Source organism: Heptranchias perlo, unplaced genomic scaffold, assembly GCF_035084215.1.
Source record: "Heptranchias perlo isolate sHepPer1 unplaced genomic scaffold, sHepPer1.hap1 HAP1_SCAFFOLD_539, whole genome shotgun sequence".
In the NCBI taxonomy this organism is placed as follows: Eukaryota; Metazoa; Chordata; class Chondrichthyes; order Hexanchiformes; family Hexanchidae; genus Heptranchias; species Heptranchias perlo.
The window spans coordinates 124,419-149,805 of NW_027139558.1; the positions used below are offsets into that span (position 1 = coordinate 124,419).

The 25,387-nt window shown below is 49.0% G+C and overlaps 1 protein-coding gene across 1 annotated transcript; it reads left to right on the forward strand.

The window, feature by feature from the left end:
• The first annotated feature begins 228 nt into the window (after nt 1–228).
• LOC137315146 (immunoglobulin gamma-1 heavy chain-like) lies at nt 229–19,468 on the forward strand. Its single transcript, XM_067980039.1, has 9 exons — nt 229–354; nt 478–782; nt 2,246–2,297; nt 10,685–11,011; nt 11,852–12,157; nt 15,149–15,451; nt 15,542–15,859; nt 16,850–17,170; nt 18,727–19,468. Exons 1-9 carry the CDS (start codon nt 309–311, stop codon nt 19,110–19,112), a joined length of 2,364 nt encoding a protein of 787 aa, XP_067836140.1. The 5' UTR covers nt 229–308; the 3' UTR covers nt 19,113–19,468.
• Nucleotides 19,469–25,387: the final 5,919 nt, after the last annotated feature.

A 25,387-nucleotide genomic window follows, 5' to 3' on the forward strand; every position in this document is an offset into this window, starting at 1 on the left:
TTGTATTCCTCGATCTTTAATCCAGATCTTATTTTTGCCGCCAATCTGCCGCCTGATCTATAAATAAATCCCTTTAAGAGAATTGAATTCGCTGCTGGGGGCGGGGACAGGAAGCTGTGCCCCTGGTTTCTGTGGGTGGGGCCACTGTTCAATCCGTGGGCCCCTCACTCCCTCACTCACTCACTCACTCCCTCCCTCCCTCCACTTCCCTATTTAAACAGCACTGAGTTCAGCTCCAAACAAAGCCCTGAAGCAGCCGATTGCTGCTGTTTTGCGGAGTGTCTGAGTCTCGGTGAATACACAGGGCGATGGAGATTGTTTCTTATCTCTGTGTCCTTCTGGCCTGTCTAACATGTGAGTGTCCCCGTCGCCTTATTCCCACTCAGTGCGGCTGATTATTCCCAGTCTCTTTGACCCGCGGTTTGTTCAATTGGTTTATTAAAGTGCGCTCTCTTTTATTTCTCTCTTTATTAACAGGCGTCCGGTCCGTCATCGTGCTGACCCAGCCTGAGTCAGTGGTGAAAAAGCCCGGGGAGTCTCACAAACTCTCCTGTACAGTGAGTGGGTTCGATATCAACAGCTACTACATGGACTGGGTTAAACAGGTCCCTGGGAAGGGGCTGGAGTGGTTAGTTTCTTATGCTAACCCGTCAAGCACAGATTATTACGCGCCTGGAGTCCAAAACCGATTCACGGCTTCCAAGGACAGCAAAACGTTTTATCTACAAATGACCAATCTGAGAGCTGAGGACACCGCCATCTATTACTGTGCGAGAGACACAGTGAGAGGAACCAGGGCTGGGCTGCTACAAGAACTCAGCGAGAGTCTCTGCACTCAGGGGAATCAGTGAAAGGGGGGAGGGGAGAGAGGAGGGGGGAGGGGAGAGAGGGAGGGGGTGGGGGTGAGAGGAGGGGGGAGGGGAGAGAGGAGGGGGGAGGGGGTGAGGGAATGGAGTGGGAAGGGTGGTGGGAGGGGCACTGCAACGGGCAATTTAAATTGCTGATCACCCGGGGCTGCTGGACTCAGCGCTCGGGGGGAGGTATCCCCGATTCCGGGAAACTCCCAGTCATTCCGGGAGGGATGGGAACCCTGTGTAAGACTGGAGTCACCTATAGGCCAGACCAGGTTTCCTTCCCTAAAGGACATGAGTGAACCAGTTGGGGTTTTGAGGACAATCCGACAGTTTGAGGGTCACTTTTCCTGATCCCAGCTCTTTCTTTCCAGATGATGAAACCCAGGCCTCCGGATCACTGGTCCAGTGACAGATCCACGAAACCACCGCCCCCCAACCCATCGCCAGTGTGAATCAGAGAGCAGGTTAGTTCACTTGGAGCAGTGCAGTGTGGTTTAAATGTGAAGTGACTGGGCTCAGTGAGAGTGAAAGGGGTGGAGGTTAGTGTACGGGTGTGTATCACAGTGTCTATACAGTGGGTGGCACAGTGTGAGGAACGGGGACTCTCTCCATTCACAAACCTGCCTCACCACAACTGTTTAAATTGGACTCTTGGGGACAAATCACCGGCCTTCACCTCGTGTCCCGTGGATATAAATCAGCTCCTGATTAAATAATCTGGGAGGGCAAAGCAATTTTCTTTGAAGATGTTACTGAGAGATCGCAGTGCGACAAAGGACAGTGAAAGCTCCTTGTGGATTTTATCATCTCCCTTTAAAGTCCTGAAACCCCCCGAGTTTGCCACCTGGATGTGTGGGGGACACACGGATACAGACTGAGGAGGAGTTAATGAACCTACTGGCCGGTTGTTTGGTCCATTTTGTTTGGGGCTGGATCTTATGAGGGTGGTTTATGACATGGAGTGAAGCACTGTGATATACTGGGACCACAGTAGTATAGAGTGTGACAGAAACTCCCCCCGGGACAAGTGACCGTGTGTATCAGAGCCTGTGCCCATCGATTCCCCACTCGTGCATCCCAGAGTCAAATATCGAAACACTGACTCGGACTGTGGGAGGAAAATGTCGATTCCTGGGAAAAGAGAAGGCAAAAAGGGGTGGATTCTGTCCCTCTGGAACGTGCAGGAGTTGGTATCTGCAGACAGGAAAAGTCCAAAAATACCTCATTTATTAATACACTTGGGAGAGGTTCAGGATGGAATTTGAGATCAAAATCCAGGAAGCAGCTGCTCCCAGGTTAAAAGAAGCTTTATTTTGACCCCAGCCTGAGATTATTACATATCATGGGCAAGTTAAGTTACTGCATTGGGTGAATGAGGAGAGGGAGCACAGTGTGACTATCTTGACTACTGGGGGAAAGGAACCTTGCTGACAGTGACTTCAGGTAAGACAAACTTCTCAATTCCTTCCTTATCTGAGATTTATTTTCTGAATTTGCGTTATTATTAGTGAATTCGATAATTGAAGTGCAGTGTGTGATTCCCCTGAAATCAGTGAGATATTTACAACAATCACATGAATCTCTCCGAGACGGGAGGATTTCTTTCGAGTCGAGAATCCCCCCCAGTGACTGGAGCTGAAATCTGATAACTGGATGGACTCTAAAGGGTTAAGATTTAACCCCACTGATCTCGAATGCATTTGCAATCGTTACCGCAGAGATCTATGAAATTAGGAGTTAGTTGGAGTCCAGGATATGTTTAATACGATCTCGATCCAGAGTATAATTTTCAGGACACTTGCGATGTTGGTTTGGGTTTTGGTCATTTGGAGTTTCGGAGATTGCAGGCGGTTTCGGATTTTGTTCTAATCTGAGTTAAAACACATTCTCCAACTGCGTTGTGATTTAACACTTGGTGTCACAGACACTTGTTTCCAGTTGGATGTTTTGCAGTTAAAAACATTGATGGGACGGCTTCTAGATGTTGAAAAATAAGTTCCATGTTTCACTTGATAAATGAGTGCTGATGGAAAGCAAGTAGTTTGTAGAGAGTGAGAAACGGGGAATTGTGTTTATTAAAAACTCCTCGGCCCAACAAGCTCGCAGCAATAAACCAGCCACCTGTTGATCCAAACAGGAAACAGATTGCATGTGTAATAAGCTTCGATCTTGTTCACAAAGGATTTTATTGTGCCTTGACAATAGCTGTTTCATGATCACAAACTTCCAACAGAGTGTTTAGTTCATCTCCCCTCTGAAATCTCAGCTTGAACTGAAGCCACATTCAAGGGTTGAGGACTGTAAGGGTTTCTGTGCAGTTTAAACTGGTCCTCGGCAATAACAGCGATGGACCTGTTAATTGTCAACTTACTGCCATCAGATTTTTCTGTTCACTGTTTTAATAATTGGATTAAAACATTGGACGAGCCAATTCCATCCAAATGAATGAACTGGTTGATGGTGAAATCTCCCCATGAGTGCGAGTCCAATGGGTGGGAGTAAGATCCCTTATTGCAGTGTTAGTGTATCAAGGTTTAACACTGGGGTTCATTTCTAGAGGGATAGAATTGAAAAGCAGGGAAGTTATGTTGAACTTGTATCGAACCTTGGTTAGACCACACTTGGAGCACTGTGAACAGTTCTGGTCTCCATATTATAAAAAGGATACAGAGGCACCAGTGAGGGTGCAAAAAAGATTCACTCGGATGATACCAGAACTGAGAGGTTCTACCTGTCAGGAAAGGCTGAATGGGCTGGGGCTTTTTTCTCGAGAAAAGAGAAGGCTGAGGGGTGACCTGATCGAGGCCTTTAAGATTATGAAAGGGTTTGATAGGGTAGACGTGGAGAAGATGTTTCCACTTGTGGGGGGAGATCAGAACTCGGGGCCATAAATATAAAATAGTCACTAATAAATCCAATCGGGAATTCAGGAGAAACCTCTTTCCCCAGAGAGTGGTGAGAATGTGGAACTCGCTCCCACAAGGAGTAGTTGAGGTGAATAGTGTAGATGGATTTAAGGGGAAGCTCGATAAACACATGAGGGAGAAAGGAATAGAAGGACATGCTGATAGGGTGAGATGAAGTAGGGAGGGAGGACGCCCGTGTGGACCATCAACACCAGCATGGACCTGTTGGGCCGAATGGCCTGTTTCTGTGCTGTACGTTCTATGTAAGGAGGTCAATGATGGCTTCAATATGTCACCCAGAGGAATCGCACCCAAATAGACAAACACTTTCCAAATAGCACACAGTGGAGTTTGATTCCACCTCGTGTATCTGTCTGGACTTGGAGTGTTTGGTTCTAACACGGACTGTGCAGTGGGGAACATCACACATTACAGAGCACAAACACTTCCAAGAAGTTAATTTAACTGGAGTGAAACACCTCAGTCTGTGAGCTTCCAATTCACATCCTTCTTTGTGAGAAAGACTTTGAAAATTGGACACCCAAATATGTCGTGTGCCCGGGTGATTGAGACTCGTTTGTCACGGTGGTTATTGTAAAGTATCTTGTCTGAATTTGCTCACGGATTGGGTTCTCCCTCCTTTCTTCATTTCTTTCTTTCTTCCTTTCTTTTCTTGTCTTTATAGCCTCCTTTCTTTCTTCCCTCCTTCTTACCTTCCCTTCTTTAATTTCTTTTCTTTCTCCCTCTCTCTCTCTCTTGCTCTCTTTCTTTCTCGCTGTTTTCTCTCTCTCTCTCTCCATCTCTCTCTCTCTCTCCGTCTCTCTCTCTCTCTCCATCTCTCTCTCTGCATTTCCCTCTCTCTCTCTGCGTTTCTCTCTCTCTCTCTCTCTTCCCGTCTCTCTCTCTTCCCGTCTCTCTCTCTTTCCATCTCTCTCTCTTTCCGTCTCTCTCTCTCTGTCTCTATCTCCATGTCTTTCTCTCTCTTCATGTCTTTCTCTCTCTCTCTCTGTCTCTCTCTCTAATTCTGTCTCTCTCTCTTTCTCTCCATCCATCTCTCTCTTGGTGTCTCTCTCTCCTTCTCTCTCTGTCTCCATCTCTCAATCTCCCTCTCTCCGTCTCTCTCCCTCGGTCCGTCTCTCTCCCTCTCTCTGTCACTCTCCGTCTCTCTCTCTCTCTCTCTCTCCCCGTCTCTCTCTCTCTCTCTGTCTCTCTCTCAGTTTCTCTCTCGATCTCTCTCTCCCTCTCTCTCTCCTCTCTGTGTCTCTCAGTTTCTCTCTCTCTCTCACACTCTCCGTCTCTCTCACTCTCCATCTCTCTCTCTCTCTCGTGGCATCTCTCTCTCTCTCTCTGTCCCTGTCTCTCCATCTCTCTCTCTGTCTCTCTCTTTCTCTCTCTCTCTCTCTCCGTCTCTCTCTTTCTCTCTCTCTCTCTCTCCGTCTCTCTCTATCTCTCTCTCTCTCTCCATCTCTCTCTCTCCGCCTCTCTCTCTCTCTCTCCGTCTCTCTCTCTCTCCGTCTCTCTCCCTCTCTCCGTCTCTCTCGCTCCCTCTCTCCGTCTCTCTCTCTCTCTCTCTCCGTCTCTCTCTCTCTCTCTCTTCGTCTCTCTCTCTCTCTCTCTGTCTCTCTCTCTCTCCGTCTCTCTCCCTCTCTCCGTCTCTCTCGCTCCCTCTCTCTCTCTCTCTCTCCGTCTCTCTCTCTCTCTCTCCGTCTCTCTCTCTCTCTCTCCGTCTCTCTCCCTCTCTCTCTCTCTCGCTCTCTCTCTCTTTCTCTCTCTCCGTCTCTCTCTCTCTCTCCATCTCTCTATCATACAAGTTTGATCGATCAGTCCTACAACCTATCAATCAGGGTAAAGATTGAAGAGTTCTGGAGAGATGTTGAAAGAACCAGTTCAGTGTGAGGTTGTGTCCTGTGCTCCATTAACAGAGGGGTAGAGCAGGATGCCTGTACTGGACTGTAATGTACTGTATGAGGCCCATCCCGGTGCAATGCCCGGCCTCGGTCAGCATTGAATGGATATTTAAAATATCTCGCCATTAATTGGTTGGATTAAGGAAGTTTCAGGTTTTTTTTAAGGGGGGAGGTTGTTTTTAAAATTCGAAATGGAATTTGATAAAACAGGTGTCGGGTATCAGGGAGCAAATTAAAAGCAGAAGAGAATTTCACGCATTCGGGAAGGGAGGGGAGGGAATTGGTTTTGGGCGGTTTTGTAAAATGGCCCATCAAACACTCCCAGGGCAGGTACAGCACGGGTTAGATACAGAGTAAAGCTCCCTCTACACTGTCCCATCAAACACTCCCAGGGCAGGTACAGGGTTAGATACAGAGTAAAGCTCCCTCTACACTGTCCCATCAAACACTCCCAGGGCAGGTACAGCACGGGTTAGATACAGAGTAAAGCTCCCTCTACACTGTCCCATCAAACACTCCCAGGGCAGGTACAGCACGGGTTAGATACAGAGTAAAGCTCCCTCTACACTGTCCCATCAAACACTCCCAGGGCAGGTACAGCACGGGTTAGATACAGAGTAAAGCTCCCTCTACACTGTCCCATCAAACACTCCCAGGGCAGGTACAGCACGGGTGAGATACAGAGTAAAGCTCCCTCTACGCTCTCCCATCAAACACTCCCAGGGCAGGTACAGCACGGGTTAGATACAGAGTAAAGCTCCCTCTACACTGTCCCATCAAACACTCCCAGGGCAGGTACAGCACGGGTGAGATACAGAGTAAAGCTCCCTCTACACTGTCCCATCAAACACTCCCAGCTCAGTTACTTTGAACACATGTCGTTCTTTCGATGTTAAAGCAAATTGCTGCAGTTTGATTCGAAAACAGAAACACAAAACAAATAGACAGTTTAACCAAGAGCGTTCTCTGGGGTCCTAATTGTGGGAGTCTGCTCGTCAGTTATTATCTCTGAAAGAAATACAAGCTTTGCTGAATTTAAATATTCGGTGACGCTCAGCGACTGAATAAATGTTTCCTTCATTTTGAAGTCAGTGACTGGTCCGGGTTTCGATTCTGAGCCAAATTACTTTCCGTTCCTGATGTGTTCTCGAGCTTTACTTTCCTAATGAGCTGCTCGTTCTCAGTTCAGCAGACAAGGAAGTGCGGGACCAATTCCATGTCGTCCTTTATTGTCCCACTGGCTAAGATTTCAAATCTCCTTTGTTATTATATTAACCAGGATTGGTTGTCGTGCATTAAAAGTGGTTGTGAGAGAAAGGTCTTGCATTTATATAGCGCCTTTCATGACCTCAGGACGTCCCAGGGTGCTTTACAGCCTGTGAAGGACTTGTTGAAGTGCAGTCACTGTTAGAATGTAGGGAACGCTGCAGCTAATTTGTGCACAGCAAGATCCCACAAACAGCAATGTGATAATGACCAGATAATCTGTGCTTTAGTGATGTTGGTTGAAGGATAAATATTGGGCGGGACACCGAGGAGAACTCCCCTGCTCCTCCTCCAATAGTGCAGTGAGACCTTTCACATCCACCTGAGAGGGGCAGACGGGGCCTCGGTTTAACGTCTCATCCGAAAGACGGCACCTCCGACAATGCAGCACTCCCTCACCGTTCCCTGTCCCCTATTTCAGTGGATGCAGTCACCCATTAATTAGTGAACAAAGTGATTTGATACCAGTGGGGGAGCTCATTAATACCCCACTGGTAAAAATAACGAGCTCATTAATAGCTTCCAGGCTCCCAGTCTTCCCGTATCCAGCTATATTTTTCCCCATTTCCACTGCCTCCTTTTCCTGTACAACAGGCAAACTTGAGGGGAATTCTCAGGAGAACCTTTTCCAGAAAATAACATTTGGGGAGAGAGTCTCCGAGTAATTTGGGGACATGAGGTGCGGGAAGTGGAACAGGGCTCGGGAGGAACAGGTGACTTTGGACCAATGGCTCCCCAAAGCTCTCCACCACTGGGGGTTTTCCTCACCTCATGTCTGGGTCTGTTGGAGACTAATTGATGGAGATCGATTGCTCTGATTAGTCAACAACTCCATTATCGTCGTATCACACGGCGACCAGGGTGGGAGAAGGGGAACCAGACGGCCCTTGGTCTTTCTCGGTCCACCAATTCCCATGTCCCTAAGCCGCTCATATCAATGACAAATAGCAAGATTCCCAAGACCGCCGACTGGATCTCCCCTTCATGAGTCACTTCAAACCCTGAGAAGCCGTCAGTGGATACTGGGTGTTCCCAGATTGTGTATCAGGCACCGTATCTTCTGGTTTCTGTTCTGTGACACTTTCCCTAAAGTACGGATTGGTTTGTGTGTCTGATTAACAGAAGCTGTATCGCCAAGGGCCAGAATTAGATGAGTGATTTACTGCTCCGACACCGTCAGTTTTAGCCTGTGTAATCGAAAAGAATAAGGAGAGAGAAAGAGAGAATTCCTCTCTCCCGCCCTCCTTTCTATCCCCGTCAATCACGCGCATTAACCCAATAGTGCAGTTTTTTTATGGAACGATGAACATTGGTCACTGAGAAAACGGATTCTTCAAAATGCAACTGGAAATAGTCACTTTTTTTACACATTGTTATTTGCAGCTTTCTGTATTTTCCAGTTTTATCCCAAAAAACAAGATTTCAACAATCCTGCACAACTTGGAAATCTCTCTCCATCTCTATCTCTCCCTCTCCATCTCTCCCTGTCTCTCTCTGTTACTCTCACTCCATCTCTATCTCTCCCTGTCTCTCTCTGTTACTCTCTCTCCATCTCGATCTCTCCCTGTCTCTCTCTGTTACTCTCTCTCCATCTCAATCTCTCCCTGTCTCTCTCTGTTGCTCTCTCTCCATCTCTATCTCTATCTCTCCCCATCTCTCTCTTACTCTCTCTCCATCTCCATCTCTCCCCATCTCTCTCTGTTACTCTCGCTCCATCTCTATCTCTCCCCATCTCTCTCTGTTACTCTCTCTCCATCTCCATCTCTCCCCATCTCTCTCTGTTACTCTCTCTCCATCTTTATCTCTCCCTGTCACTCTCTCTCCATCTCTATCTCTCCCTGTCTCTCTCTCTTACTCTCTCTCCATCTCCATCACTCCCTTTCTCTCTCTGTTACTCTCCCTCCATCTTTATCTCTCCCTTTCTCTCTCTGTTACCTCACTCCATCTCTATCTCTCCCCATCTTTCTCTGTTGCTCTCTTTCATCTCTATCTCTCCCTGTCTCTCTCTCCATCTCTATCTCTCCCTGTCTCTCTCTCTTACTCTCTCTCCATCTCTATCTCTCCCTCTCCATCTCTCCCTTTCTCTCTCTGTTACTCTCACTCCATCTCTATCTCTCCCTGTCTCTCTCTGTTGCTCTCTCTCCATCTCTATCTCTATCTCTCCCCATCTCTCTCTTACGCTCCCTCCATCTCGATCTCTCCCTTTCTCTCTCTGTTACTCTCTCTCCATCTCCATCTCTCTCCATCTCTCTCTGTTACTCTCTCTCCATCTCTATCTCTCCCCATCTCTCTCTGTTACTCTCTCTCCATGTCTATCTCTCCCTGTCACTCTCTCTCCATCTCTATCTCTCCCTGTCTCTCTCTCTTACTCTCTCTCCATCTCTATCTCTCCCTTTCTCTCTCTGTTACTCTCCCTCCATCTTTATTTCTCCCTTTCTCTCTCTGTTCCCTCACTCCATCTCTCCCCATCTTTCTCTGTTACTCTCTTTCCATCTCTAGCTCTCCCTGTCTCTCTCTCCATCTCTATCTCTCCCGGTCTCTCTCTTACTCTCTCTCCATCTTTATCTCTCCCTTTCTCTCTATGTTACTCTCTCTCCATCTCTATCTCTCCCTTTCTCTCTCTGTTACTCTCTCTCCATCTTTATCTCTCCCTGTCTCTCTCTCCATCTCTATCTCTCCCTGTCTCTCTCTGTTACTCTCTCACCATCTCTATCTCTCCCTTTCTCTCTCTGTTACTCTCTCTCCATCTCTATCCTGCCCAATCTCCACACTTGCTCCTTAGTTTTCCAGCGAGATCCCCGGTCAAAATCTGGGGAATTGAACGTTCTGTGATGAACATTGTGTCATTGTTCATATCTCTCTGTCGGGTCAAACTATTGCCCTTCCAATCCTCGCCTTGTGTCTGAGTTCAGTAACAACAGCCATTAATTGCCTTCTTGCTTTCCTGTCCTTGACCTCATCTCGTTGCACCTCCACCACCTCAGCTCACATTTTCTTTCTAATTCCTTAGGCCAGTGTGGCCGCCATTTATTTCCCACCTCTAGTTGCCCTGAGGGGGGATTAAGAGTCAGCCATGTGGTGTGTGGGACTGGAGTCACGTGTAGGCCCAGACCAGGGAGGGGCGGCAGATTCCCTTCCCTCAAGAACTTTAATGAACCAGTTGGGTTTTTTTTACCAGGTCATTTTATCTGGTGCCAGCCCAGAAATCACCAGATTTAATGGCCTCGATTTCCCAACTTGCTGTGGTGGGATTTGAACTCGTAACCTCTTCCACAATGTATCTCTACGGGTCCTATTTGCCCTCTTACCCAGATTACCATTCCCACCAGGTTATGCCTGTCACTTGTGTGAGACTCTCTGGGATTTCAATCTCCCGATCAATGTCACCCCAAAACAAGTCTCCGTTATTCGAATAACTTGGTGCCAAATCCTTCCATTTCTGTAAACTCCTGTCATCTGGTGCTAACAGTTATATGGGAAACATTAATTGGTTTCGGGAGGGCAGACAGGGCCTCGGTTTAACGTCTCACCCGAAAGACGGCACCTCCGACAGTGCAGCACTCCCTCAGCAGTGGAATGGAGTGTCGGCCTAGATTATGCGCTCAAGACTTCAAAACATAAGCCCCTTGCGTAGCAGTGTAATCGTTTTCGGAAATGGCTGGTTTTATACAGAACAAAATCCCTCCTGCTGCGGACGCCTGTAATGTATTTGTTGACTGGACTTATCCGTCTGCACCTATTTACCTTTCAGATGTCCAGTCCGCACCCTCCGTCTACATCGCCAACCCTTACTGCGGCACGAGCTCCGACCAAGATGAGATCAGCCTCCTGTGTCTGGTCAAGGACTTTCGGCCCGAGAGCATCAGTCAGATATGGTCCACTGACAGTGGAGACATCTCCACCGGAATCAAGAAATATCCGGCAGCCTTGGGGCAAAACATGAAGTACACAATGAGCGTTGTGCTCAAAGTCTCTGCCTCAGATTGGAAAACCAAAAGCTTCTACGCTTGCAAGGCGGGATTCAAGCCGGATGAGATGGTGGAAGCTCAGATCATCCCCAAAAAACCTGAACCGAAACGTGAGTACAAGATATTATTTACCATTTAAAACTGCACTGGTGTCGGGGTGAAATTGGACAAGGAAACTTCGAATCATAGAACGGTTACATCACAGAAGGAGGCCATTCGGCCCGTCGAGCCCGTGCCAGCTCTTTGTAAGAGCGATCCAGTTAGTCCCACTCTCCCCCGCTCTTTCCCCGGAGCCCTGCTAATTTTTTCCCTTCAAGTATTTATCCAGTTCCTTTTTGAAAGCCACGATTAAATCCACCTTCTCTGTCAGGCAGCGCATTCCAGATCAGAACCACTCGCTGCCTCAAAAAGATTTTCCCCACGTCCCCTTTGGTTCTTTTGCCGATCACCTTAAATCTGCGTCCTCTGGTTACCGACCCTCCCGCCGATGGGAACAGTTTTCTCTTTATTTACTTTATCCGAACCCTTCATGATTTTGAAACACCTCTCTCAAATCTCCCCTTGACCTTCTCTGCTCCAAGGAGAACAACCCCAGTTTCTCCGGTCTCTCCACGTAATTTCCCCCCAACCAATGTCACAGGTCGTTGCACGATAGAACCTGCCTGAATTCTCGTGCCCATATATTCTATCCCTGTCGGCCAGCGGTGCTGATGGGAATGAAATAAAGGACAACGAGAAATCACGTGAGATTGGACACGGGCGGGGAACGCAAAATCGGCGGGATCGCATTTGCCGCCCGTTATACGACACGCCCGATAATCAGTTCCATTAAAGTCAATGGGACTGAGTATCGAGGGGAGAGGATGACGGGGTTCCAACTTGGGGAATGGAGTCCACCTTCACTGTGGCCAAAACAATCTCCTCATCTGAAATATTCCAATGTCTTCCAGCTCAAGCTCCAAAGCTCATCTCCCTTGTTCCATCCCTGGAGGTTGTCTACAATCAAACCACTGCTGTCCTGGGCTGTGTAATATCGGAATTCTATCCCGACGCTGTGAAGGTTTCCTGGAGGAAAGCCGGAGTGCAGCAAGAGGCTGTTGTTCTCCCTTCAAACACGAGAAAAGACGGTGACTTCGAAACGGTCACTTTCCTGACGGTGCCGACGGTGGAATGGACCGAAAGGGATGTCTACACTTGTGAAGTGACCCACGCACCTTCGAACTTCAATGGGAGGATCAGCATGTGGTATCGAGGGGGTAAGTGGTGTCTGAGGGGGAAAAGGACGTCCTGTGGGGAATTCCACCTTATATTAACTTAATGCACTGACCCCTGGCCTTCAATCTGTTAACCACTGTCCCTAATATCCACCTCGTTGGGAGAGGCGAGATTTTCAGTCTTGTGTGTTTTGATATTGAACCCACATTTAAAAGGGGGTAAATTTAACCTGACGCACGGGGCGGGGAAACTGCCTGGATTGGGTCGACCCTCTCCCCGATTTACCCACTTGCCCGATTTTACTCTCCGCTCCCACCGTCTCCCTCGGGAGCCTGTTCCATAGATTGACCACTCACTCACTGAAATATTGGTTCCCAATTGACCCTCCCCGCGCCCTCCCGCTCCCCCCACTTCGAGCGCAGGCCGTGTCCTCTGGTTCTACTGTTCTGGACACGGTGAAACAGCTTGTCGTGGTCTCCACGATCGAGAGCCTTTCGCAGCCGAAAAACTCAGGACGGAGCAGAGTTCAGGGGCCCGTGTGGAGCTCCCACTTTCCCAGCACAGGGGAGGGGGAGATGAGAATGTTTAACACTTAAATCTGCAACTCTTCCATTTCCAGGTGGGAACTCCACTTGTTCTTGTTCTGGGTGTATGCCGAGATTCATCCAACAGACTCAGCTTAATATGATGCTCGCCGATGGGACCGAGCGCGAATATCAATGTCGCCATCAAATGTGCACAATAAAATGATTGGTTGTGAATTGAATTGGCCGTTGGATTTCATTACAAACCCGTTTGGGGGGTTCAAATCCTGCCCAGGGTGTCCGTGGGGATGAAAGTGCATCGGAGAGCCAGCATCTTTGTCGGAGATGCGGAGAGAGGGGGGAAAGTGTTTCTTTTTAATTCCCCCCCCCCCCCGCACGGGGAAAACAGAATTAACCTCCTGTCACTCAATATCAGCATTTTACAATAATAAGGGGAATTCACCCGACCCTGTGAGGTTTTATGATGGGAGACCACCCTTCACCAGGGACTGTTAAACCTCGAGACTCGGTCACCAATGTAGGGCTGGGCTGAGCACCTTACAAAAACTGCAATAATTAATGTCAGCAGAGTGTAGATTAAATGTAAATTTACAAATCATTGACTGTAAACGGTGTATATTAAACCAAAGTTTACAAATCATTGACTATAAACGGTGTATATTAAACCAAAGTTCACAAATCATTGACTGTAAACGGTGTATATTAAACCAAAGTTTACAAATCATTGACGATAAACGGTGTATATTAAACCAAAGTTTACAAATCATTGACTATAAACGGTGTATATTAAACCAAAGTTTACAAATCATTGACTATAAACGGTGTATATTAAACCAAAGTTCACAAATCATTGACTATAAACGGTGTATATTAAACCTAAGTTTACAAATCATTGACTGGATACGGTGAGAAGCTTTAATGTGACCAATCCCAAATTTTGGAAGGAAGTTGCTGACCATTTTGTTCAAACAGAAGGGGGAGATAACATCTTAATTTAATAAAAGACACGGTCCTCTCAGGCAGACACGGTCTGCTGAACATCGGCTCCAACTGCAGACGGAGCAATTGATTCGAGATGTTCATTAAAGGTTTTGATCCTGACACAAAGATAGTCGTCCCTCCCCAAGTGTTAACTTCACATTATATCACGGTAGAACAGCTGCTGTGGACCAAAGCAGACAGCTTAGTTGTGATTTGCACAGTGAGTGTGTGTGTTAATCGTGCACTGAACACACGGAGAGCTGTGGGATCTCTGACGTGAGGTTGGTCCTTTGGGAGACGAGTGACAATGGAGATAATGGGTGAAGAATTCGATAAATCCTCCTCTTCCTCGTCCAATGACTCAGGGACATGAAACGGGGAGGAAGTACAGGTTATGGAGAAAAGATCCCCAACCAGTAGCAAGAGGGGGGACCTTCTGTCACCTCCTCTGATTCATGGGTTGCTCTGCCGTTACAAACTAACGTTCTTCCTTGACAGGGAGTCATGAACAACACCCTGCATTTATATAGCGCCTTTAATGGAGCAAAACGTCCCAAGGGGCTTCACAGGAGCGTAATCAGACAGAAATTGACATTGAGCCAAAGAAGGAGATATTAGGACAGGTCAAAGGGGCAGGTTTAAAGGAGGGTCTTAAAGGACGAGAGAGAGGAGGCAAATCATTGAGGTTTAGGGAGGGAATTCCAGAGATTAGGGCCCAGACGGCTGAAGGCACGGCCGCCAATAGTGGGGCGGAGGGAGTGGGCCATGTCCAAAAGCCCAGAGTTGGAGGAAGGCAGAGATCTCGGAGGGTTGTAGGGCTGGAGAATGTCACAGAGATCGGGAGGCGGGGGGCGAGGCCATGGAGGGGGGATTGGAACAGGAGGAAAGAATTTTAAAATCGAGGCAATCCCGGGGCTCACTCCGAGTGGAGAAGAGGGGTCCTCATTGACTCAGTGTGCTCAGTGTCACAAATCAATCCACAGCTCACACCAGGTGTCTGAGCAAACAAGCTTTTATCCAATTGTTTCTTTTGCTAACCAGTCTGCATCTCTCTCTCGCTCCATCCCACAAACCTGAGATTGCATTTTATTAACATCACTGGAACTAAATGTCACTCAGCCCCGCAACTCAATCGCAGTCCCCATTGTGGATCCAGTGGGCACGGTTACGGGAAACGCATTAAAATCGCATCCCGACAGTTCTTGATGCTTTGATGATGTTTTCTCGGTCAAAACATGCAAACCAAGAAATGCAAGATATATTTTAAACAACCCTGGGATTTGCTAATGTTCGATTTGCTACAAATTTAGCTCCAGTACAGTTTGATCCAACAACAGCCCAAGATATTACAGGTTAAAAAGGACTCAGGTTAAAACTGTTTACAGTCACTTCTGTCTTGACCTTCCATCACTGATCACCAATAGAAAAGGCTCTCCTAAAATTCTGAAGCCCCTTGACACCAGATATTGTCCATTCTTCTGAAGGTTTCCCCTTTCTCATTCCCAGGAATGTCTGTCTTTATCCGAAATCCTTCTATTGAAGAGGTTTGGATCAACAACACTGCTACCCTGGTGTGCGAGGTGGTCTGTGCCGATCCGAGCCAGGTCCAGATCTCCTGGGAGGTGAACGGGAAGGAGAGAAGTGAAGGGATTGTGACCCAGGGGCCGAGAGAGGAAGGGTCCCAACGCACGGTCGTCAGCCGACTCCGAACCAGCGCGATGGAGTGGGCCAGTGGGGTAGAGTACGTGTGCTCTGCCCAAGGTCCTTCCTCATCCTCGCCCGTGTCCAAACGGACAAGAAGTGCAAAAGGTGGGCAAGAGATCAGAAATTAAAGGCCTGCCTTTGATAACCTTGAGGGGAAAGAGTTTAACACTTTCTTTGTTTGCCCGTCTGTTCCAGTCGAGCCCAAGAGTCCCACGGTCAGACTGCTGCCTCCACCAGCCCAAGAGACCAAGAGTAAGAACACGGCCACACTCGAGTGTATGATCACGGGATTCTACCCGGACCTCATACACGTCTCCTGGGAGAAAGACGGCTCCCCGATCTCCTCCAACACCAGCGCTGCACCCACCGCCCTGGAACAGGCGAGGACTTTCAGCGCCAGGCACTACCTGACCGTGAGTACAGAGGAGTGGAAGAAAGGCTCAGTCTTCACCTGTACAGTGTCTCATCCACCCACCAACTCCACCACCAGCCAGGAGGTGAAGGACGTTCAAGGTAAGGTCCTGGGCCTGACTCCAATATTGACATCCTTTGTCCCCACTGCTATAAACTCTACTCGGGCCAGACAAGTTCAACACTGACGCCATAGATATGGGAACGGAGTGGTTAATGTGACGGGACTAGTAATCCAGAGGCCTGGGCTAAGAAGGAAAGAAACACTTGCATTTATGCAGCGCCTTTCACAACCTCAGGACGTCCCAAAGCGCTTTGCAGCCAATGAAGTCCTTTCTTTTAGTCACTGTTGTAATGTAGGGAACGCGGGAGCCAATTTGCGCACAGCAAGATCCCACAAACAGCAACGTGATAATGACCAGATCATCTGTTTTAGTGCTGTTGGTTGAGGGATAAATATTGGCCCCAGAACACCAGGGAGAACTCCCCAGCTCTTCTTCGAAATAGTGCCATGGGATCTTTTCGATCCACCTGAGAGGGGCGGACGGGGCCTGGGTTTAATGTCTCAGCCGAGAGACGGCACCTCCGACAGTGCAGCACTCCCTCAGTACTGGCACCGGGGATTGTCGGCCTGGGTTATGGGCTCAAGTCTCTGGAGTGGGGCTCTGGGCCCACAACCTTCTGACCACAGAGGCGAGGGTCCGACCCACTGAGCCAAGGCTGACACTTACAGTTAATAATCCACAGAACTAAGTTCAAATCCCACCAGGGCAGTTGGAGAATTTGAAATCAGTTTGAAAAGTGAAAACTGGAAATGAAAAGTTGGTCTCAGTAAAAGTGAGCGTGAACCAGGAAAAACCCAACTGGTTCGTTAACGTCCCTTTGGGGAAGGAAACCTGCCGTCCTTCCCCTGTCTGGCCTACACGTGACTCCCGTCTCACACCAAAGTGGTCGACTCTTAATTGCCCTCTGAAGGGGCCCAGCAAGCCACTCAGTTGTATCTCTGGAGATGAGCAAGACATGGCGGCCTTGCCAGCGACGCCCACATCCCATGAGGGAATCATGAAATAATAATGATAATATTTCTCCCAGATCAATGTTTGGACACCGGCATCTCAGTCACCTTAAGCAAACCTTCCTTCGAAGAGATCTGGAGGAACAGGACGGCAACCATTATTTGTGAGGTGCTTCACGGTGATTTAGAGGGGGTGAGGGTAACCTGGCAGGTGGACGGAAAGGAGCGAGAAGATGGGGTGAAGACTCAGGGGCCCGAGAGGAATGGAGATAAAGAAAGGATCTCCAGCAGACTGACGGTCCCCGCCGCAGAGTGGGAGAGTGGGGTCGAGTATTTGTGTTTGGTGGAGGACGAGAGTTTGCCAACGCCGGAGAAGAGGGCGATCAAGAAGATGCAAGGTAGGTGTGGACAGAGCTCGGTGTGAGTCTGATCTTAGCAAATGAAGGGATTTATTACCATCTAGAGGGAAGCTGTCTCGCACAGGGGAGTGATTTATTACTGTCTCGAGGGAAGCTGTCCAGTACAGGGGAGTGATTTATTACTGTCTAGGGGGAAGCTGTCCAGTACAGGGGAGTGATTTATTACTGTCTAGGGGGAAGCTGTCTCGTACAGGGGAGTGATTTATTACTGTCGAGGGGGAAGCTGTCTCGTACAGGGGAGTGATTTATTACTGTCCAGGGGGAAGCTGTCTAGTACAGGGGAGTGATTTATTACTGTCGAGGGGGAAGCTGTCTAGTACAGGGGAGTGATTTATTACTGTCGAGGGGGAAGCTGTCTCGTACAGGGGAGTGATTTATTACTGTCCAGGGGGAAGCTGTCCAGTACAGGGGAGTGATTTATTACTGTCTAGGGGGAAGCTGTCTAGTACAGGGGAGTGATTTATTACTGTCGAGGGGGAAGCTGTCTAGTACAGGGGAGTGATTTATTACTGTCCAGGGGGAAGCTGTCTAGTACAGGGGAGTGATTTATTACTGTCTTGGGGGAAGCTGTCCAGTACAGGGGAGTGATTTATTACTGTCTAGGGGGAAGCTGTCTGGAACAGGGGAGTGATTTATTACTGTCGAGGGGGAAGCTGTCTAGTACAGGGGAGTGATTTATTACTGTCGAGGGGGAAGCTGTCTAGTACAGGGGAGTGATTTATTACTGTCTGGAGGGAAGCTGTCTCGTACAGGGGAGTGATTTATTACTGTCCAGGGGGAAGCTGTCAAGAACAGGGGAGTGATTTATTACTGTCTGACGATGGGAAATGGATTTACCTCTGGTGTTTCTCGTAGAATCAGACGGCACAGAAGGAGGCCACTCGGCCCATCGTGCCTGTGCCGGCTCTTTGAAAGAACTTTCCAATTAATCCCACTCCCCCGCTCTTTCCCCAGAGCCCTGCAAATTTTCTCCTTTTTAAATATTGATCCAATTCCCTTTTGAAAGTTATTATTGAATCTCCTCCCACCGCCCTTTCAGGCAGTGAATTCCAGATTGGAACAACTCACTGCGTCAAAAATTCTCCTCATCTCCCCCTCTGGTTCTTTCACCAATTCTCTTCAATCTGTGTCCTCTGGTTCCCGACCCTCCTGTCACTGGAAACAGTTTCTCCTGATTTACTCTCTCAAAACCCCCCATGATTTCGAACCCCGCTATTAAATCTATCATTGGAAGAGCAGCCCGTCCCCTTAACCAGTCGGACTCTCTTTCTGCAGAGTTCCAGTTGTTCACTGGCTCCAGATGTTTAAACGGGACACACTAACCTCACTGGAGGTTATAAAATCAGCAAGATTGAAGATTCCTCCTCTCCCTCCCCCCAACAATAAACAAACGGAGAAATGCCTTTAGTTTCCGAGATAGACGGGGGTCTCTGGGGATGTAAAAGGTGCCCAGGGTTTGTGTAAGAGTAGAACGTCTCAGGTAAATCCAGGATGGGTGAAAGTCTCAGTCTAACCAAGGTTGTCTCTGTTTCCAGTGGACGCGCAGACTCGCCCTCAAGTCTACATCCTCCCCCCTTCACCGGACGAGATGGAGACGGATCAGACGGCGACCCTGGTGTGTCTGGTCACCCGATTCTCCCCCGCAGAGATCTACGTGGCCTGGATGGCCAACGACACCCTTCTGAAGTCGGGCTTCGTGAACCAGCCGGTGACCGAGGACGGCGGAAGGGGCTGGAACTCGGCGGGCAGCCGGTTGACGGTCCCCGCAGAGGAGTGGAACAGCAGCACCACTTTCTCCTGTGTGGTGGGACACGAGTCGCTCACAACCAATCTGTTCAGAAGCATCAATAAATCTCACAGCAAACCCACCCTGGTGAACATCTCACTTGTTCTAGCCGATAGCTTGAAATCCTGTTTCTAACATCGAATGATTCAATGAGTGACCTTCAGATAGAAAATAATCCCTGTAAATGTACCGTTAACCCCACCAGGGGGGTCTTGTGCTCACTATCAAATCTCCCTTTTGGTAACAGAACACTTAAAACGTCATCAAAATCAGACCTTGTTCAGTAATTGAGAAAAATATCGAAATGATCGAATCAGGACACAAACATTATTGGCTCCAAATCTCACAAGGTCTGGACTCCCTCCTGAAAACCTTTTTTGTGCCTCGTTTGACTGAGTTTGAAACCTGTGTGAGACCCTCACGAAGGGTTAAATGCCTGTTGTACAATGTCAATGTACCAATCCAATATCAATAAAGGAGATGGGAAAAGGTTTGGATTTCCGGGTCTTCATTGTGGGTGTTGTTTCGGGAGAGAGTCTCCGAGTAATTTGGGGACATGAGGTGCGGGAAGTGGAACAGGGCTCGGGAGGAACAGGTGACTTTGGACCAATGGCTCCCCAAAGCTCTCCACCACTGGGGGTTTTCCTCACCTCATGTCTGGGTCTGTTGGAGACTAATTGATGGAGATCGATTGCTCTGATTAGTCAACAACTCCATTATCATCGTATCACACGGCGACCAGGGTGGGAGAAGGGGAACCAGACGGCCCTTGGTCTTTCTCGGTCCACCAATCCCAATTTGCACCCAGCGAGTTCCCACAAACAGCAATGTGATAATGACCAGATCATCTGTATTTTAGTGATGTTGGTTGAGGGATAAATATTGGCCCAGGACACCGGGGAGAACTCCCCTGCTCTTCTTCCAATAGTGGCCATGAGATATTTTACATCCACCTGAGAGGCCTCCGTTTAACGTCTCACCCCAAAGACGGCACCTCCGACAGTGCAGCACTCCCTCGGTACTGGCACCGGGGAGTGTCGGCCTGGATTATGGACTCAAGTCCCTGGAGTGGGACTTGAACCCACAACCTTTGGACTCAGAGACGAGCGTGCTACCCACTGAGCCACAGCTGGCACCCGTGTTAGGTGGTGGGGTGGGGGTCCCTGTTTGAGGGGTCCCCGTGCTCAGGCACCCCAGTGCTGCTCGACCAGGTGTGGATGTGTGAGGCTGAATAACAGAAGAGGCGTGTCTGGGCATTGGTGACTTTTCTGGACCAATGGTCCAGTTAAACGTCTGTCTGTCAGCACCCAAAGTAAATCTCAGCTGGGCCGTAACTCTTGAGAATGAAACAATCCTGTGGGAAAGTAGAGTTAATGGGCTCACAATGACAGAGGGCCCTGGATCAATGAGGCTGGAAGACCCCTTCACATTTGCCCACTGACCCTCACTGGATCACTTCCCCCTTATTCCATCCCAGTGAGCCGTGAATCACAGGCTTTCCCATCCCATTCAGCCCCTCACTCCCTCACATCACCAATCACAAGAGATTGTCTCATTGAGCGGAGCTGCTCAGTGCTGAACCTGGTGACTCCTTCCGATTTACAAGTTCCGCTGACACTCCAGTGCAGTACTGAAGGAGTGCCGCACTGTCGGAGGTGCCGTCTTTCGCATGAGATGTTAAACCGAGACCCCCGTCTGCCCCTCTCAGGTGGACCGAAAAGATCCCACGGTCACTATTTTGAAGAAGAGCAGGGGAGTTCTCCCCGGTGTCCTGGGCCAATATTTATCCTTCAACCAAGAAACAGATTATCTGCTCATTATCACATTGCTGTTTGTGGGATCTTGCTGTGCACAAAATGGCTGCCATGTTTCCTACATGACAACAGTGACTACACTTCGACAGTACTTCATTGGCTGTAAAGCACCTTGGGATGTCCTGAGCTCTTGAAAGGCGCAGTATAATCGAGAGATACAGAGAGAGAGAGAGGGAGAGACAAAGATCGAGAGAGAGAGGGAGAGACAGAGAAAGAGAGAGACAGAGGGAGAGAGACAGGGAGAGAACCAGAGGGAGAGAGAGAGACAGAGAGAGAGAGATGGAGAAAGAGACACAGGCAGACACACTGGAACACAAAGAGAGAAGCAGACAGAGAGAGAGAGGCAGAGACAAATAGAGAGAAAGAGGGAGGGATGAAGAGCGAGACAGAGAGAGCGAGACAAAGAGAGAGACAGAGAGAGGGAGAGAAGACAGAGAGAGAGAGACAGAGAAAGGGACACAGACAGATACACTGAAACACAGAGAGAGAGATTGAGCAAGAGAGAGTGAGACAGAGAGAGAGAGAGATCGAGAGAGAGCGAGACAGAGAGGAAGAGAGAGAGAAAAATAGAGAGTGAGAGAGAAAGAGAGAGAGAGAAAGAGACAGAGAGAGCGAGAGAGACAGAGAGCGAGAGAGAGAGAGGGAGACTCTCTAATGATTCTCTGCTCCCAGTGCCACTCCCCCCTCACTGTGTTATCTCCAAACTATTGAGATATTGTCGATGGTTATGAAACATCCACAGGAAACTCTAACAGCCCCAATTTCTCATTCCTTTCAGAATTCCCTCCAGACGAGGCAGGAGAGGAAGGGAAGGAAGAAGCAGGAGATTGGGATGGAGACGACAATGTGTTAACAGTCGCTGCCTTCGCCATCCTCTTCATTCTAAGTTTCCTCTACAGCACCTTCGTCACCGTTATCAAGGTAACCAGCCTTTGACTATCAAATGAGCAGCAGCACAGACATCCCATAATGCCCACGGTTTGACCTTCAATTTCTCCCCACATCTTATGATGTGACTCTGAGATTCCAGCCATCACCCGAGGGCCAGACTAACAGTGCAGTGTGGAACCCTTCACCACCTCTGGCACCTTGAACCTTTCCCCTTTTCTCCTGTCCCCAGGGCCTCGATTCAGCACCGCTGGTGACTGGGGGTGATGGGAATTTGGGTCAACGCTCCTGGGCTGGGACGGGGAAATCAAAGAGGGTTCAGATAGACTCAGGTCACCAGCCGTGACCCTGACCAACACTGGGCTCTGTACCCATGGGCCTGAGCCCAACTGAGGGCTTATTCTGTAGGCCCCATCTCCGAGAGTAAGGACAGACCGCCTGTCCTTTTGGGTCAATCTCCGAGAGGAAGGACAGACCGCCTGTCCTTTTGGGTCAATCTCCGAGAATAAGGACAGGCCGCCTGGACTATAACTTGGTGTTGTAAAATTGTTTACAATTGTCAACCCCAGTCCATCACCGGCATCTCCACATCCGAGAATAAGGACAGACCGCCTGTCCTTTAGGGTCAATATCCGAGAATAAGGACAGACCGCCTGTCCTTTAGGGTCAATCTCCGAGAATAAGGACAGACCGGCTGTCCTTTAGGGTCAATCTCCGAGAGTAAGGACAGACCGCCTGTCCTTTAGGGTCAATCTCCGAGAGTAAGGACAGACCGCCTGTCCTTTCGGGTCAATCTCCGAGAATAAGGACAGACCGCCTGTCCTTTAGGGTCAATCTCCGAGAATAAGGACAGACCGCCTGTCCTTTCGGGTCAATCTCCGAGAATAAGGACAGACCGCCTGTCCTTTAGGGTCAATCTCCGAGAATAAGGACAGACCGGCTGTCCTTTAGGGTCAATCTCCGAGAGTAAGGACAGACCGCCTGTCCTTTAGGGTCAATCTCCGAGAGTAAGGACAGACCGCCTGTCCTTTCGGGTCAATCTCCGAGAATAAGGACAGACCGCCTGTCCTTTAGGGTCAATCTCCGAGAGTAAGGACAGACCGCCTGTCCTTTCGGGTCAATCTCCGAGAATAAGGACAGACCGCCTGTCCTTTAGGGTCAATCTCCGAGAATAAGGACAGACCGCCTGTCCTTTAGGGTCAATCTCCGAGAGTAAGGACAGACCGCCTGTCCTTTCGGGTCAATCTCCGAGAATAAGGACAGACCGCCTGTCCTTTAGGGTCAATCTCCGAGAGTAAGGACAGACCGCCTGTCCTTTCGGGTCAATCTCCGAGAGTAAGGACAGACCGCCTGTCCTTTAGGGTGACACTACCTGTTACAGCTTGACACACACAAGCAAATAACTCTGCTGTCTGTATTCCAGGTCCAGCAGTGACCAGCAGATTCCTGTGCCTCACATTCAGACCAGTCCGAGATGCCAATTGTCCAGAAATGTCCCCGTGAGGCGGCCGATATTTGGGAATGGAGCCTCCCCATCGCACACTGGGGAATGCTCGGCTACTGCACTGCAACTGCTCATTCCGGGAGATAAACCTTTCAATGGACCGGGGGAAGGTTGAGAGGGTAGAGGGAGGAGTGGGGGGAGGGGAGGGGGGGGCGAGGGCCGTTTCTCGGGATCTTGTGATTGAAAATATTGTAACAAGAAACGTGGTTCCAATTACTGCCTCTCACTTTTCTTCACGTTTTCCACTGGTGTAAAAGTTTTGATTTGAAATCAGTTCAATAAAAAAGCTCAGAGTTGAAATGAGATAAGTGGAGGTGTGAAGGGATGGAGAAGGATGGGGGAGGTCGTTCGGCCCATCTTAGTTCTCTCCCCACAGCAGGGGCTTCGCCTGCACGACTTATCTGGGAGAGTCCATTCCCCGTGTGAGGAACTCCCTGGCATCACTGGAGAGAATTACACCCAATCTACAGCAATAGGAACAGGCCAATCGGGAATCACCCCAGTACAGTCATTGGGGAATAAACCCCAGGACCAGATATTGGGGAGATTCCCAGTCCCGTGTATGAGGGAATCCCCCCAGTACAGTCATTGGGGAATAAACCCCAGGACCTGACATTGGGGAGATTCCAAGTCCCGTGTATGAGGGAATCCCCCCAGTACAGTCATTGGGGAATAAACCCCAGGACCATTTGAGGGGAACAAAACTGGACACACTATTCCAACTGAGCATCGACATGGCTGCACTCAGTCTCACCTTTATCAATCTCCCTCTGTTGGTGTCTCTCTCTCTCTCTCCATCAGTGTACTCAGTCTCACCTTTATCAATCTCCCTCTGTTGGTGTCTCTCTCTCTATCACTGTACTCAGTCTCACCTTTATCAATCTCCCTCTGTTGGTGTCTCTCTCTCTCTCTCTCTCTCTGTACTGAGTCTCACTTTTATCAATCTCCCTCTGTTGGTGTCTCTCTCTCTCTATCACTGTACTGAGTCTCACCTTTATCAATCTCCCTCTGTTGGTGTCTCTCTCTCTTTCACTGTACTGAGTCTCACCTTTATCAATCTCCATCTGTTGGTGTCTCTCTCTCTCTGCACTCAGTCTCACCTTTATCAATCTCCCTCTGTTGGTGTCTCTCTCTCTCTCTCTCTATCACTGTACTCAGTCTCACCTTTATCAATCTCCCTCTGTTGGTGACTCTCTTTCTTTCTCTATCACTGCACTCAGTCTCACTTTTATCAATCTCCCTCTGTTGGTGTCTCTCTCTCTATCACTGTACCCAGTCTCACCTTTATCAATCTCCCTCTATTGGTGACTCTCTCTCTCTCTCTCTCGATCACTGTGCTCAGTCTCGCCTTTATCAATATTCGTGGTTATTGGAGGCCAATCATCTCAGCCCCAGGGCATTGCTGCAGGAGTTCCTCAGGGCAGTGTCCTCGGCCCAACCATCTTCAGCTGCTTCATCAATGACCATCCCTCCATCATAAGGTCAGAAATGGGGATGTTCGCTGATGATTGCACAGTGTTCAGTTCCATTCGCAACCCCTCAGATAATGAAGCAGTCCGAGCCCGCATGCTGCAAGATCTGGACAATATCCAGGCTTGGGCTGATAAGTGGCAAATAACATTCGCGCCAGACAAGTGCCAGGCAATGACCATCTCCAACAAGAGAGAGTCTAACCATCTCCCCTTGACATTCAACGGCATTACCATCGCCGAATCCCCCACCATCAACATCCTGGGGGTCACCATTGACCAGAAACTTAACTGGACCAGCCATATAAATACTGTGGCTACAAGAGCAGGTCAGAGGCTGGGTTCTGCGGTGAGTGACTCACCTCCTGACTCCCCAAAGCCTTTCCACCATCTACAAGGCACAAGTCAGGAATGTGATGGAATACTCTCCACTTGCCTGGATGAGTGCAGCTCCAACAACACTCAAGAAGCTCGACACCATCCAGGACAAAGCAGCCCGCTTGATTGGCACCCCATCCATCACCCTAAACATTCACTCCCTTCACCACCGGCGCACTGTGGCTGCAGTGTGTACCATCCACAGGATGCACTGCAGCAACTCGCCAAGGCTTCTTCGACAGCACCTCCCAAACCCACGACCTCTACCACCTAGAAGGACAAGGGCAGCAGGCACATGGGAACAACACCACCTGCACGTTCCCCTCCAAGTCACACACCATCCCGACTTGGAAATAT